Raw genomic sequence first — 16,979 nt, forward strand, 5'->3', positions numbered from 1 at the left:
TAGAACAGGTCAGTCAGGACTTAATCACATCATCAATGTCCTTAAAAAAAAGTTTTTGTTGATGTCTTTATTTTTTACATCACCATAATCTTCCTCAATATCTTGCCTCTCCCACTCCCAGACTGAACTATTTCACATGATAAAGTGTATGTTTTAAAGCCAAAAAAATAAAAAAGGAAGAGAAAAAAAAAGTCAGTATAATTAATTAACATACCCCAAAACTCTGAAAATAAGTAGCATGAACAACACTAGTGATCTTCCCATATCCACCAAAGGGTCGTGGGATTGGGGTCACTTCACATAGCTCTTCTTTTAGGCCATGCTTGTTCTTTTTAATTTTACAAAACTAATTTGATGTGTGACTGTGTGTGTGTGTGTGTGTGTGTGGTTGTTCTTTCCTTTTTATATTATTGTAGTCATTGTGCACATTGTTTTCTTACTGTTGTTTTTTTCCCCCTATAACTGGACAAAGACAAATCATTATTTTTCTAGATGAAAATACCATAAAGAATCATGGTCTACAAAGGAATTTATGTATTACATGCCACAGTCTCCTGGCCACCCTGAGATTGGAAGGGAAAGTATATGTTATTGTTGAAGGTATTTAGGGAAATCAATTGTACTTTCTCAGGAGTCAGTAAATGTCTTTCTAAAGTAAACAAAAATTTCTTGTTTACCCTGTATAACTTTTGGAGCTCAATTTCCCTTGATTTAACTTTGGGGGAAATGGAAAACAACTGGACAGCATTCTTTAACCACTTCTGCTTATCCATTTTCATTTATTTAGAAAGACAAAGTATGCCTAAACCGCTATGAAATTCAATAAGTAAATCTTAGCATGGGTTTCCCTTTCCTTATTTTGGCAACTGTTCTTTTTAAAAAAAAATCTCAGTAACCAATTACACTTTCCAACATAATCACGTATAATTACTGGCCACTAAGTGATAGGCTGTCACATAGTACAAATAGGAAAAGGCACAATAAGACCTATTAGAATGTCTAATCTACTGTATAAATAACTACAAAACAAGTCAGCAGTTCACAAAACCCCTGCTGCTTCCCAGTCACTCCACCTTGGCAAAGAGTAAAATAAATGAGATACTACCCACCCACAAATGGTGATTCACTCTCTGAGAGTAAAAAAGCAGCTGCTAGACCTTATGAGCATTAGCAATATGGCTTATATTAGGATGATGAGTTTATTCTAGGCACTAAAATATACTACCTTACTGAAGTTAGTATTCTATCTTTTGTTTCTAATTAGGTTTTACAGAACCCAGGCTAGCTCTATTATTTTTCCTTGTATAAATGTCAGCTGGTCAATGTGTGAACGATGTGAGGCATATTCACCATCACCCAAAAAAACACACAATATAAATTACTCAGAGCAGCAAAGATGATCTTTGCCATCCTGTTTGCTTCTTTGGTAACTTCTGGGATAGCAAGTTAATAAGGAATGATAGAACTAATAACAACATTAAATTTGACACAAGAAAGCAAATGGTGATACAAATGCCCAAAATAATCAAATCTATCCTGACGAATTATGTGAAGAATGTTGGTATTGGCGGCACAAACGCTAACAACTTTTTCAAAGTGACGCTGCGTCAAGCTCAGACCTATCAAATTATCCCTTTAAATGGCAGCTTTCTGGGATAATGTTTCACGGATCATAGATTTAGAGTAAGAAGGGACCTCAGGTCATGTAGTCTGACCTCCTCATTTCACAGATGAAGAAACTAATGTCCTGATTAGTTTCATGGATTTCAAAAGGCCTCTAGGTAGTAAAAAAAAAAAAAAAGCTGTTTCTGAGCAAGGTCCTCTGATTCTCAATCCAGTGCTCTATCATTTAAAAAGACAAATGAATTATGATATTAACTGAGGAAAAATCACTTACACATAACAGAGAGAGAATGATGCATCAGACATTAAAACAAACAAGTGACATCATAGATGTGAGAGGCAGACAGATACAGCTATATAGATGTCTAAAATGTAAAGCATAACAAGAAAAAATAGGGTGTGGCAGTGCCCTTCTTTTACTTGTGATTTTTTTTTAAAAAGTAATTTCCTTGAGTAACTTTCAGTTGTAGACAAACTCTTAATTCACTGAAATTGGCTTATTGAAAACAAGGCAACAAGCTAAGCGTAGTGGTGTATGTCTGTACCCCATGCTGGGGTCACCCCAGCTACTGTGTAGGCTGAGACTGAAAGATCTCATGAGCCCAGGTGTTAAGTAGCAGTGCCCTACGCAGATGGGCTTCCAAGCTAACTTCAGCATTAATATGGTGAGGGGCTACCAGATTGCCTAAGGAGAGGCAAATTGGCCCTGGTTGATAACAGAGGAGATAAAAGCTCTCGTGCCTTTAAGTAGGAGCAGACCTGTGAGTGGACAGGGCAACATAAGAGAGACTCAGTTTCAAAAACAAAGCAACATACAAGATTATTCAGGAAGGCAATTAGGTAGTTCTGTTTCATTTAAGGCAGAAGTTCTTAACCTGGGGTCCATGAACTTGTTTTAAAATATCTGATATAACTGAGAGAGAGAGAGAGAGAGAGAGAGAGAGAGAGAGAGAGAGAGAGAGAGAGAGAGAGAGAGAGAGAGAGAGAGACAGACAGAGAGAGAGAGAGAGAGAGAGAGAGTGTGTGTGTGTGTGTATTCCTATATATTTTATTCCTTGCATTTAAAAAGAATACTCTGAGAAGGGGCCCATAGGTTTCAGATTGCTAAAGGGGTCCATGACACAAAAGCAAAAAAAGTTGAAGGACCTCTGATTTAGACTATTTTTAAGTATGGCTATTAGTAAATACACAAATATTTATATATTTTAAAACAAAGAGATATTTTACATTATGTAAGTAGTTCTCTAGCTAGTGAGACAGGTAAATAAAGTAATAATAACTGAGATTTAGATAGTACTTCAAGGGTTTGCAAAGTGCTTTAGATATAACATCTCTCATTTGACCCTCGTAACAACCCTATGAGGTAGGTACTACAAACCTTACTGTCCCTATTTTACAGATGAGGAAGCTGAGGATGAGAGAGTTTAAATGATCTGCAGAGTGACTTCACAAAGCCAAGTGTCAAAAGGCTGGCTTTAACTTCATCTCCTCTAGAGGCGCCTAGATGGTACAGCGAATAGAAAGCTGGGCCTGGAGTCAGGAAGACCAAAATTCAAATCTGGCCTCAGATACTTACTGTGTGACCCTGGGCAAGTCACTTAACCTTTTTCTGCATCAGTAAATTGTAAGAAAGGGACTAACACCATCTACCTCACAGGGCTGTTTCGAGGATCAAATGGGATACCATATAAAGCATTGAGAACAGTGCCCAGCACACAGCAGGTGCTTAATAAATGCTTGTTTCCTTCTTTTCTCTCCTGACTTCAAGTCCAAATACTCTATTGATAGCAGATCCTTTTTGTTTAATTTCTTGTTATTACCTAAAGTGAAATAAATTCATTATTTAGAAAATCACCATGCCTGCATGCATCACATGAAAATAAATCAAACAAAAACATTCTATGATTCTACTTGAAGTGAAATGATAGAACACTTGGCCCCATTTTTTTTTTCCATGCGATGCATCCTGGTTGTAGGCCCAGTGATTTTCCAAACTGATTTCAACATTGCTGAGAAATTATCCATAAGGTACACTGGAATCTAGCATTTGTACTAGATGTTTTACTTAGCTGTAAGTTTTTGAAAGCCAAGAACTTGACTTCACATTCAAGCCATTCCAATTATTTCTTACTATCGCTTTTTTCCATGGGAAATGACAGAAAAGAGATACTTTCATTCATTTTAAATGAAACAGCAAAATGTAGAAATGCTTTGCCATAGCCATTTGACAGACTTTTCTTTCTCCCACTAGAACTGTTTCCTTCTACCCTGTCATGAACTCTGATGACTCCTTTTAACAAAGAAGAATGTTTTCCAAATATTCAAAGCAGAGGTATAGGTGCCTCCATACGTCAAGATTTACCTTGATTTCTGTCTAAGAGTTATTCATTCTATTCTCTATAGGATAAATTAGTTATTCCCTTTAGTTCTGTAATGAAATTACACACACACACACACACACACACACACACACACATTTTTGGGAACATAACTTTAATCCTAGGTATTTCTTCTCAGTAATTTTCTAAATTCAAACTCTGGTCACTTATTTTCCAAATTATCTTTTGCATTTTTATTTTGTAAAGAGTTTTGTCCTTTAGGATAATGTTAACTTGAAGCAGTATTTCTTTACTTTAGGTTATATAATCCAAAATTCATTTTACTATTTTGAACATTTTTTCTTTCTGGTCCCCAATCATAATTTTTGGAAAAAGGATTAATTCTGTCTGTTACTCTATTCTCACATAATGTTCCACTCCTTTATACTTTCAATGGTTATAGACTCAAGAAGACCAAAAATTTTAGAGATAACTGGAATTCTGTGACCGTTAGTAAATTTTACAGCTGAAATCATAAAAGGTACGTAGTTAATAAGATGCAAAACATGCAACGGGAGCTATAAATTATCAACATAAATGGAAAAACACATGAAAAGTATGCACAGTGATTTAAAGTCAAAATTCACTTGTAACTGGAAAAACAGAAGACCAGCCAGGAAAAGATGGAAAAATAAACATAAATTTTACAAGTCTGAGGCAAACATACCATACTAAATCTAAATTTTGTGCTGTTATTTCCAAAAGCAAATGGTTTTTAAAAATCTTTCTACAAATAATGGTTTTGTAAGTTTTACTGGAAAAAATATTTCTCATTAAAGTTCTTTGTACTTATTTTTTTTTGTATTCCTACTGTAAAGAAAAATACTAAATAAAAATTTAAGTCAAGGTTCTAGAAAAAAATGGAAACTTACGTTTCTAAGTTGGCACCTTCAAGAACTGTCTGCACAGGCAAATAGCCAAGCTGGGGTTTAGCAAAGTGCTTCTTCGACCTGAACTTATTCCTTAACACCTTTGTGAAGTCTCGTACATCTTCTCCCGATGTTGCCTATGAGAGTAAGCAAATCAAACATCTCTAGTTAGACTTGTAAAAGACAATTATTTACAGTAACACCAGAGGGAAGGAAGACTGAGAAGGGGACACTTTTTAAGGCAGATCAGTTTGCAGTTATGCAGTTCTGAAACATGATATAATTTAAGTTCTCAAAGCACAAAGCTCGAAGGTCTCAGGGACTATTACATATGCTAGGTAATTGATGGGTTCCTTCTTTCTGTTCAGAAATAAATGATCAACTGGAACTTTCCCTAAAGCTCTGGTAACAGATCCAGAAACACCAAAATCAAAACAATAAAAACTGGTGGATTTTGGAAATACTTGCTGCTGATTCCAGACACACTAAAAAAAAAAAATCCCTAAGATAAAACTTGACAATGACTGTGTGACAGGCTGAATCATAGGGCCCTCTGATAATTCATAAGCCTATTAGATAATGTAATGATAATGAATAATAAAATAATGATGATAATAATAATAATAACTGACACTGATATTGTGTTTTATTAATTTTCCACCTGGCTGAACTCCTTTGGACTGAATTCCATCATGCCCCCAGGATCCTCCTCATCAGGAAACTCACTCATCATCCTGTGAGAGTGCATCAACCCTGGAACTCACACATCATCGGTATTCTCAGTATCCTATGCTTCTCTGATTAGAGGCCTGGAGGTAAGAGCAAAGAGCTTTTCTCCAAGCCTCCATTTAAAGAGGAGCTCCCAGGCCAACCTCTCTTCATTTTCTACATGGCTGTACTCATTCAGACTGTACTTCTTCATGCTCTCAAGCTCCATATCCCTCTGTCGTTTCTCCCTTACCCCCTTTTTCAGCTTTCTTTTGTGTATTGTCTTTCCCATTAGACTGTAGGCTCTTTGAGGGGAGGACCAGCTTTTTCCTTTTTATATCCCCAGCACTTAGCACAATGCCAGGGACATAGAAGGCATTAAAAATGTTCATTGACTGCCTAAAGTTTTCAAAGCACTTCACATGTAGCATCTATAATTGCCATACTACCTAGTAAAGGTATTCCTTTTTTTTTTTTTTTTAACAGATGGAAAAACAGCCAGAGTTAGACACAGGTTCTGAACCCCAGTCTTACTGACTCCAGGCTAACTCTATGTTCTCCTCTGTGTTGCCACTCTCAAGATAATGAGGAACTTGTGACACTTCTGTATGCTTGCACAGTGATAGAGGAGAACATAATGATTAGTCTGGTAAGGGGGTTGAGATCCAGGGTGTAATCATTTTGTGATGAATGAATTTAGTCTTTTGCTTTTCCAACTATCCCGTGAGATGATGATACTGCAAGATGTTTAGCAAGAAAGTTCACTGTGCTAAATTTAATTAGTCACTTAGTATTTTAAAAGGTTTGGAAATCCCATTAGTCATTCCTTTTTTTCTCACCAATGTCCCCCCAACCTCCTACCCTTTTCTTTTCAAACTTTTATCTCTTCTGAGAGTTTGAAATTCTTAACAAATCTGGTTAGTTTTTCATACTAGATCAAATTGGGGCTCTTAAGGTCAGGGACTGGGCCAGTGATTTCACTGATAAAGGGAACTTCTATGTCAGGAAACTTCCCCTAGCAATGTAAGGCTTCTCTACAACTTACAGTATGACAGACTTGCCAAGACCAATTAGAGGATAAATGACTTGTCCAGAGTCACACAATCAACATGCATCTGAGACAGGACTTGAGCCATGATTTTCCTGGCCCTGGGATTAGCACACTGCCTCTGAGCAGGTAAAATATTATTCTCTCCATCAGCACACTTATCAACTATGGCCTTTTAAAAAGCTCGAGACTAAGGCACTCACAAAGTCGGTGACAGAGCCTCTTCTAGAAAACTCACACCTCCTGATTCCTTGTCCCGTATCTGAGTCATTTCAGCAAACTTATTAAGCACTTTAATATGCAATGTACTTGAATCAGGTAATTACTGGGGGCTGCAAATAGGAAACAAGTCTTGCCTTTAAAGAACCTTCATTTTAAAGGAAGGATAAGACAAACACACATAAATATATTCTTCAAATCCAGTGACTGAGATTTGAGAAGAGATAATTTACAGGTAGGAAGATGAGGGAAGGCTTCATGGAACATGCTAGAGATCTTTAAGCAAAGGAGAAATTTCAACAAGTAGAGATACAGACAGCTACCATTCCAAACATGGAAGACAATATACGCAAAGCCAAAGAGGAGACAAAGGGCAAGAAAAGATCAGGGAACGGTGAATTTTCTAGCTTGGCTAAATTTCGGTGTGCATCAAGAAGAATATATGATAAAGCTGGAAATATAAGTCGGAACCAAATTGTGGATAGCTTTGAATGTCCAACTAAAAGTTCTTTATTTTAGTTAGCAAGCAATGAGGAGCAGAGGTATGATGTGGTCTGACCTACATACAAAGAAAAATTTCTGAAGTAATACTATAAAAGACAAGTGGGAAAGGGGAGAAAATGGAGAACAAGGAGAATAGTTAGGCAGTTAGTCTCATAGTCAAAAGGAGGAATAATGAAGGCTTGAGCTAGTACAGGAAGAAAGGAGAATAAATAAGAGATATTGTGTAAATAGATTTAACAGGTCTTGGGAACTGATTGGATTTTGAAGGTGAGAGGTAAGAGTCAAAATTGACTAGGATTTTGAGCGTTGATTATTAAAAGGATAGTTAGAAGGTAGGATGGGTTTAGAAAGGAAGATGATAGTTTTACTTTAGACACGGGTTTGAAGAGCTGGCAGCACATTCAGGGAAGGATATAACACATTTATATGTGTGTGTGTGTGTGTGTATGTGTGTCTCTGTGTGTGTGTGTGTGTTGTGTGTGTGTGTGTATGGAAATATGAGGCTGCCATTTGGGGGAGGTATCAAGATTAGGATACTGATTTGGGAGTCATTTTACAGACATGCTAACTGAAGCCATAGGAATGGATGAAATTACAACTGAGGTAATATACAAAGAAGAGCAGGGAGATCCAAAGACACCTAATATAAAGAGACAAATTTGACCTCTGGCATATCCTGAGACATGGTGGAATGATATCTATGACTGGAATATGGCTCTATCTTTTTCAAAATGAACAGGTAAAATAAAATAGGAGGATAACTGAGGTGGCATTATATGTTGAAAAGACAGGCTCATGAGTGGAAATCTAGAAATCTAGGGTGAGGTACATGGTGATGAACACTTAGGCAAAGATCAATGGAGGCAGAATAGGAGCTAATTTTGCCAGGGAAGAAAGACACAGGTCACTTCATGAGAAAAGGAAAATAGATGAAGAATTAGGAAACAGATCACAGTAAACAAGAAGCATGATGTAATAGAGATGGTATACTTCAATACAGACAGTTCTTGCTTTACATAAATTTGTATTACTCAAATTCGCCTTTATGTAAAGAATTCTGAAAGAAATCTGCATTCCAAAAAATTTGACAAAGATGACATGTTCCAAGAAGTGAGTAACAAGACTGTAAAATTAGCACAAGAATTGAAGCTAGACGTGACTAAGAATGATGTGGAGGAGTTGATTGAGTCTCAGGGAGAACTGTCAAAGTAGTATCTGACTGAGCTGGTAAATGCAAAGATTGCAAAAGAAGAAAGGGAAGCTTTGGAACCCTAGGCTGAACAAAAAAGGTTCACAAGGAAACAGCTGCCACAAGTATTTCATCATTTGAGTGAATTTTTTTCTTATTTTGAAAAGACAGATCCAAATTCTTCAAGATTTGAAAAGTTCAAAGACTAGTTGAGGATAATGTTGCTTGCTATCATCAGATATATGAGAAAAAAAAGAGCCATTATTCAACCATTTCTCGATAGTCCATTAAAAAAGTTCCATAGTCAATTACCAGCGATAAAGGTTAGGTGCAGTAGGCAGGGAAGGGGCAACACACTGCACACCTATGTTAACTTTGCTATATGGTGTTGTGCCTACTTCATCATTAACTTTATCTTTCATTTCACAATTCTGTTTATTATCATAGTTCATTATTTAATGTGTGCATTTTAATACTTTTTATGACTTGTGTAAAGGTGTTATTTTATGTATGCCTTTGTTATATAGGCAAACTGGGTGGGTAGGGACAAATTCACACTATGTAAAAATAGCTTTATGTAGAGGTTTACAGAATGGTCCACTTACATAAAGCAAGAACTGTCTACATGCAGACATCTTTCGGAACTCTCTTTGTCAAAAGCAGAATAGTTAATAATTCCTTTAATTGTCTTAAAAATAACTTGACCTTTCAAAAGGCAGAAGTATCAACAAAGATAAATTTTCTTATAGAGCTAAATCTCACTAATAGGACTGCTGGTAGCTAGGGAGGAAATAGTATCCACCTTGGAGGGAAATGACCATTCCCTCTTAAGAGTTTTGATAGAGGGGTAAAAAGCTAGCCATAGAATGATATCCACAATGCAGTCTGGGAGAACAGATTTCAAAGGAATCAGGAGAAAGAGAGCTAATTTATGTCCCTTAAGATGGGCATAACTTCCCGAAAAAGGGAGATGACTGTCCCGTTGTGCTCTTCTGTGATCAGACCACCTATAGATGGTTACATTCAGGTATGGGCAGTTTAGGAAGAACACTGATAAAATGGCAAATGTCCAAAGTAGGGCAAACAGAATGGTGAGTCCATGCCATATAAAGGTCACTTGACGGAAATGGAGATAATTAACTCAGAGAACAGAAGACAAGGGTGCATATGACAGGCATCTTAGTAAGTCTTGCTACTTAGCCCCAAAGGGCAGATCTAAGAGCAATGGATGGAAGCTTCAGAGAAGCAAATTTTGGCTCCAATGTTAAACAAACAAATAAACCCAAGCTTCTTAACAATAAGAGCTGTCCAAAAGTGGAATAAGCTGCCCCAGGAAGTGATGGTTTCCTCCTCACTGGAGATTTTTAAGCAGAGGCTGGATCACCACTTGTTGATTATATTGTAATTGGCATACACTTCCAGTTATAGGTGAGATTCAAAGTTGCAGAGAGTAGTTTAGGACCAAGTGAAAAAAAAGGGGTCTGTGGTGAACTTGATAACGATCTTTGAAAAAAACAAAACCAGAAACAAATATGCCCTGCCCCTTATAAAATGAAATATGGCATGGGGGAAAACATTTATTCATAAAGAACATATAAAATGTTAAGACCATATAAAAATAAAAATCACATCACATTACTTTAATTCATATTGCAAGAAATACTCACAAAATGCACCCTCCCAAATCACAGCTTTTTAAATTGTAACACTCATGGAATGAAACATATCTAAAATTAATTACTTGCAGAAGGCAACAGCTTTTGGTTTTTCACTAGAATGCTGAACTTTTAAAGTTGTAAACTTTTAACATGAGGTCTTATTTACTTGACAACTAAGAGAAAATAGAAATACTTTAAAAATAAATTGTATTTTTGTAATATATATGTATGTGGATCATTTAACCTTTTGTAAATTGATAATTATTAAAATTTTTAAAATATGTACTTTTGTCACAACAAATTCAAATTGCATCTCAAAGTCACAAACTGAAACTTACTTCACAAAAGCCACAATTTTGTTTTGTTTTGTTGAGGCAATTGGGGTTACATGACTTGCCCAGGATCACACAGCTAGTAAGTGTCAAATGTCTGAGGCCCTATTTGAATTTAGATCTTCCTGACTCCAAGGCCACAGCTTTATCCACTGCACCATCTAGCTGCCCCACACAAAAGGCTACATTTAAAAAATAATTTATTCAGCACTCTTTACTTTGCTTAAGAGAAAAATAAACTCATACTGTCAAAGTACAGAACTGAATGTTTGCATACAGTAAGAAATATTCAGAAATTCTTCTTTTATGGCACAAATCTGCAAGGCATATATACACAGCAAGCATTTCCCTAAAGTATATATTCTTTTCTTAATAATTAGTAGTTCTTTGCTTGACTTTGGTCTATATTAACCAATAACTGACAGAATTTTGTACACAATTATTTGTCTTTTGAAATGCTTCAATTTTACAATGATATAAAAAACCGAGAAATAATACCACCGAGAAAAAAAAAATGCAGCATAGACTGGCCTTAGGCTCTAGGATTTTTGTATTGGCTTTCTCCCTTTTGTTGAACCTACCTAGACTAGGAGCTGCTAAGGCTCCTTCCAACTCTGAAATTCCATGATTTTATGATTCTGTGAGATAACATTGAGGGACACACTCACATTTGGAAGACATTAAGAGGAAAAGAGAATGCTTTCAGATAAATAAGAAGAGCAAGAGAATGCAATAAAACAGACACCAAGAAGAACATCTCCAGAAGAAAAGGGTTGGCAGCATTGTAAAATGCTGCAGGGAGGCAGAGAACAAGTATGGGAAGAACTAGAGCCAAATTTTTAGTAAAACAAGCAGGTTATTTGCTTTTAAAAAATTTAATGCCAAAAAAAATTACAAACTAAAGTAATACAAAATCAGAATCAGGGGAATTTTTTTCTTCATTTTAAGTTGAGTCTTGGTTACCAACAGAAAACAATAATTAAGAATCACATTCAATGACAACACCAAAAATTATATTTCTCCATTAAAATTCCATTCCAGCGTGTGTCTCATTGTGGCATGGTGGTACCCATGGGTGCTAAGACTGAGCCAAGAAAACATAAGACTTGGCAAATTCTAGCAGGCTGAAAAGTCCCCATGGGCTGTTGTGTGGGGAGCCACTTTGATGTTTAGATCTAGTTTCTTTGGGTACAGCAATCCACAAAACCATCTACTAAGGAAGGCCCAGGGGTTTTGTAGGCTGAGACTGGTGGGAGGACAGGAACACAAAGTTTTTGGTGTTCCAAAATGACAATGGCATATGCACATGTCATGTGAGTAGTCTCAAAATCACTCTTAGGGCAATCATTAATTAGGTACTTAATGTATCTAAAAATGCTTAACTAAATGAGGCTTTCTAGACAGCCCCGACAGTTAGTAAATGTATATCTATTAAGCAAGGGTAAGTGCCAGCATTTTGCTAAGTCCTCGCCCTCAAGGAGCCCACAATCTATACACGGCATAAATAGGAAATAATTAACAGAAAGAAGGCATTAGAATTAAGTGGGATTGGGGAAGGTTTCCTTTAGAAGAAGGGATTTTAGTTGGGACCTGAAGGAAACTAAGGAAAGTAGGAAGGAAACATTTAAGTGATGGGAAATTTTAAAATTTCTGTTCATCTAACCCAGAGATTATTAAGCTATGCACTACATAGTTATTGCAAACGTTCTCCCCATTTACATGTGAATACGTAAGTTTAAGTAAACCCACCTTCTAGAGAATGAGTAATAGCCTTTATTTTTATTTATTTTTCAAATGTACATAGATATCACTAGATATAACTGTGATTAATAAAATAAAAACTCATTTGAAACTATTACAGATGTCAAAGTAGCCTTTTGTTATATATTATCTCCACGAATGGATGTTAATTTTATAACTACAATTAAAGAAATCCATTATTCTCACATTCTAAAACATTAAGTGACTACTGCTCTAATTCATATCTTTATGTATGATACCATCATAATTTGTCATTCAGAAGTGAGCATGTAATTTATGTGTTCTGATAAAAAGAACACCTTTGCTTTTTGTCCATTATCTAAACGCAGGTAACTTGTATATAATTAATTTGTTGTTTGCTTCCCTAAAAGTTATAAAAGGGTGTACAAAATAGCTTTCTAAATCCAGATGCCTCCTAAGGTTCTGATTTGAAATTTGCAAAATTTCAGTGTATTTTTATGTGTAACCTTGACATTTTGGAGGACATTTAATCATACATTTTAATCACTGCTCCCTGGTCATCTTCCTTTCAACGGAGAAGCCATCAAACCAAGTTATAATTCTTAGAATCACTAAATTCACTACACTAGGAATGTCACACAGTTTAGAAGGAAAAGTGAAAAGTAATTCATCCCACAAAAACCATGGATAACATTTACATTGGCAGCATACAATTAATTCCATTGGGATACAGCCATATTGTAGCAGAAAGAATCATAAGACACAGTGAGGCTAAGATTTTTTTTAAATAAAAAAATAAAAACTTCTAAATTTCTGCATAAAAGCTGGGAACTGGTTTAGCATGGTAATAAAGATGAAAATGATCTATTTTCTATGCCACCTTGCCCAGTAATAGTAGTGAGTAATATTAAAAGTCTTCTGGCAAAAGGCTGACAAGATTTGGAATTGTAAGGAAGAAGAGAATTTAAAATGACCTCATGGTTGATATACTTCATCTTCATTCTTTTTTACCAAACTGCATTTGAGACTATGATAAGGACTATACATAACCTGAATAACCATTGTTAAAACACAGTTATCAACATATTAGGCAGAAGAAGGCAGAAGGGTTTGATAGATTTTACAATATTTCTGTCCCAGATAGTTATTGTTCAGTCATTTCAGTTGTGTTTGACTCTTCATGACCCCATTTGGGATTTTCAAGGCAAAGATACTGGAGTGGTTTGCTATTTCCTTCTCCAGCTTATTTTAAAGATGAGGAAACTGAGGTAAACAGGTTCAAATGAGTTGTTCAGGTACACATAATTAGTAAGTGTCTAAGGCCAGATTTGAATTCACAGAAACAAGTCTTCCTTACTTCAGGCTGGGTACTCTATCCACTGCACCACTAAGCTACCCTCCCCAAATAATAAACTATTTTGATTTTTAAAAGAGAAAGAAAATGACAAAACATGAATTATTTTGAATAACAATATTTGTGCTTTTTTCTCAAGTTTGTATGAGATTTGATTAAAAAGTATTTTTCAAAGAACCATGCCAGATTACATATTATATATGTAACATACATATATAAATGTATATATGCATAGAGACAGATAATAGCTAAGTGATGATAAATAGGCAAGACAGATACAGTTTGCTGAGGTCTAGCAAGTACAAAAAAAAAAGACTTAATAAAAAGGAGAAAATCAAAGTTGTAAATAATAAAACTCAGTCTTTTAGGGCCTATGAAGGATTATCATCTTCATCCGGAATATGTCCCAAAAGTAAAATAATTTTCAAATAATATCTCCATTATGAAAACGGTTCATTTTGTAAATACAGAAATAAATACTTGAAAACGATATGTGGATACTCGTGAACACGCTCTGTGTGTCTGTGTGTGTATGTGATTTGTATACAAATACATAGAAAACTGTATTTTAAAAAAACCTTGGATTCACCCCACAGATCTAATGTGTTGTCAAGTCTTGTCATTTCTGCTTTCACAACATCTCTCTTACATATTCCCTTCTCTCTACTCACACAGCATCCAACCTGGTACTGCCTCCCACCCATCAAGTCTCAATAGTATTATTGCAGAAGCTTCCTAATTAGTGTCCTTGCCTCAAGTGTCTCCTCACTCCAAGACATCTTCCATTCAGCTGCCAAAATTACCTTCTAAAGTGTGAGTCTGCCCATGTCATCACATTGCTCAATAAACTCCAGTGCTCCCTAGTCTTTCCCAAGTTAAATAGAAAGTCCTCTGCTTGGCATTCGAAGTCCTTTAGAACAAACCTGACCCCTTCCTACATTTCCATTCTTTGTACACTTAAATTCTCTCATTCTACAATCCAGCCACACTGGCTTGCTTGCCATTCTTTTCCCATAGTGCTCCATCTCCTGACTCTATGTCTTTCTTTGCATTGGCTGTCCCTTCTACTTGGAATGCTCTTCTCCCCTCCCCTCTCCCTGAGTACCTTCCCTGGCTTCCTTCAAGCCTCAATTCAAATTCCATGTTTTGCTGGAGGCCTTTCCCAGTGACAGTCCCTTCCCCTTGTGATTACCTTCCATTTACTCTGTATATATGTTATATGTATACAAGTATTTACCTGTTGTCTTTCTTATTAGAATGTGAGCTTCTAGAGGGCAGGGACAGTGTCACTGCCTTTCTTTATATCCTCCGTGCTTAACAAAGGGCTTGGTACCTAGTAAGTGCTTAATAATTGCTTGTTGACTGAGTAGAAAGCTGCAATGTTGTACTTTTCTTCCAATGGTTCTAAAAAGATACCAGAATTTCTCTTAATATTGGTATTTTGGTGGACCCATGATTTCATTACTGTAAGTACCCTTTCACTGAAAGAGAAGTTCTCCATGTGTTCCTTCTCATCCTGAATATTTTTTGCTCATGTTTTCCCTCAAAAAAGGCACAAATCTACCTAATTTACTGAAAGATTTCCTCTTGGGTTTTTTTTTCAATATTTCAGAAGAATCAACTGAAGCTTTATTTTTTATATACCAGGAAAAGATTAGCAAACACACATTGTGGACTCACAATGGATATTAACAGCACCAAGAGAGCAACAAAGACTAAGAAAACCTGTACAAAAACACACTAAGTGACTACCTTTGAGTCTCAACTACCATCACAGACACTAATGTCAATAAATTAAGCACCATGTGAAAGTGTCAATGAATTATAATTAATTATAATCAAGGTACCTTGAGGAAAAAAACTATCAAAATAAGTCCCTAGTAAAGCCAATAAAGATCCAAGAAGGAAAGATTTTTCATTACATCTAGGTGGCACGGTGATTAGTGTTAGACCTGGACTTGGGAAGACCTGAATTTAAATTCAGCCTCAGACATTTCCTAGCTATGTGATCCTGGACAGATCATTTAACCTCTGTCTGCCTCAATTTCTTCAACTATCAAATGGAGATAGTAATCGCACCTATTTAACCAGGGTTATTGTGAGGATTAAAGGAGATAATAATTGTAAAGTGCTTTGTAAACATCAAAGTTCCACATAAATTCTAGTTGTATTATTATTATCATTATTATTATTATCCCCAAGAAATTTTTTATGCTTTTCAAGATGAAGTAGGAAGAAAAATCAATTTATTCAATTATATTTTCTGATTTAAAATAAAAATCTCCAAGATTTAAGTCATGGCTTATATTAATAAGTTATTCATAATGCATATGTGCATATTCACTACATAAAACACATTATAGAATCACAGAATTTCATAACTGCAAGGGACCTCAGTTACTCACTCACACATAAAAAAGAATTCTCTACATAAGGCAATTAGTTTTCATTTAGTTCTGTGTTAAAATACATTATAAAAATGCATATTTTATCCTTCAATGTCAATGGCTGTCAATAATTAACTATCAACCCTTTTTAAAAATTTCATGATTTCCTGGATATGGCTGAGAAGTCTTCCCCATAGTTTGAAATAAGAGTAGCAGTAACAAAGAGAAATGGAAGCTCTAGAATCCATGTTACTATAAGCAAGTAGACTCTAGGGAGAGCTCTCCTAGAATAGCTCAAGAAGCCTCAGACAGAGATTTGTTGATGACCTTGATAATTACTAACCAAGTGGGTAACTTGAAATAATGCAAAATAATCTAAACAGATGGATTTTGTCATAGGACCAAAACTTCAACTTCTCCTTCTTTAACTCTACAAAAACAAAATAATTTGTAATCTTCCAAACAGCTTCTCTGGGGTGCTATATTCTTGGTACCTTACATAATTCCTTTAAATTTAAAAAAAAAAAGATCTGAAGTTTTTATGTTAAACTATGAATGTGTCACAGAGAGAGAGGAAACTTTTCTCAGCAGGTTGAAACACATCCATTAAACTAAAGGGATTATAAACTTTATATAAAACTCAGCCATTTGGGCCGATGAAACAATCATCATCCTCATCTGGAATATGAAAATAATTTTTGAATATGAATTCACTAATAAGGCTCATTTAATAAAGACATCAATATGTATGCATACCTCTGAACGCTGACCTTAATTGGCCTTCCCTTTCAAGTTATTTATAGTTAAAATGGTTGTAAATACAATTTCAAAGTTTTATCACTGGTTCTAACATGATGAAGTTCAGAGAACAAAGCTCTATGGATGAGAAGAATTCAGTCAGAAATCTCAAACCATTAGTCTTACTGGGAAAATGCAAAACGGAAAGGCCAGTATCAGCAGATTTCAGCAAGTTGAACAAGTTGAGCAG

At 35.6% G+C, this 16,979-nt stretch overlaps 1 protein-coding gene across 1 annotated transcript in view; it reads right to left on the reverse strand.

The window, feature by feature from the left end:
* The window catches only part of UTRN (utrophin), a 526,271-nt gene that overhangs the window by 42,871 nt on the left and 466,421 nt on the right, over positions 1-16,979 (reverse strand). Inside the window, 1 exon segment of the mRNA XM_020972489.2 lies at positions 4,874-5,007. Coding sequence (XP_020828148.1) covers positions 4,874-5,007 — 134 coding nt within the window.

This window comes from Phascolarctos cinereus, unplaced genomic scaffold (assembly GCF_003287225.1).
Source record: "Phascolarctos cinereus isolate Bilbo 61053 unplaced genomic scaffold, phaCin_HiC Scaffold_5;HRSCAF=322, whole genome shotgun sequence".
In the NCBI taxonomy this organism is placed as follows: domain Eukaryota; kingdom Metazoa; phylum Chordata; class Mammalia; order Diprotodontia; family Phascolarctidae; genus Phascolarctos; species Phascolarctos cinereus.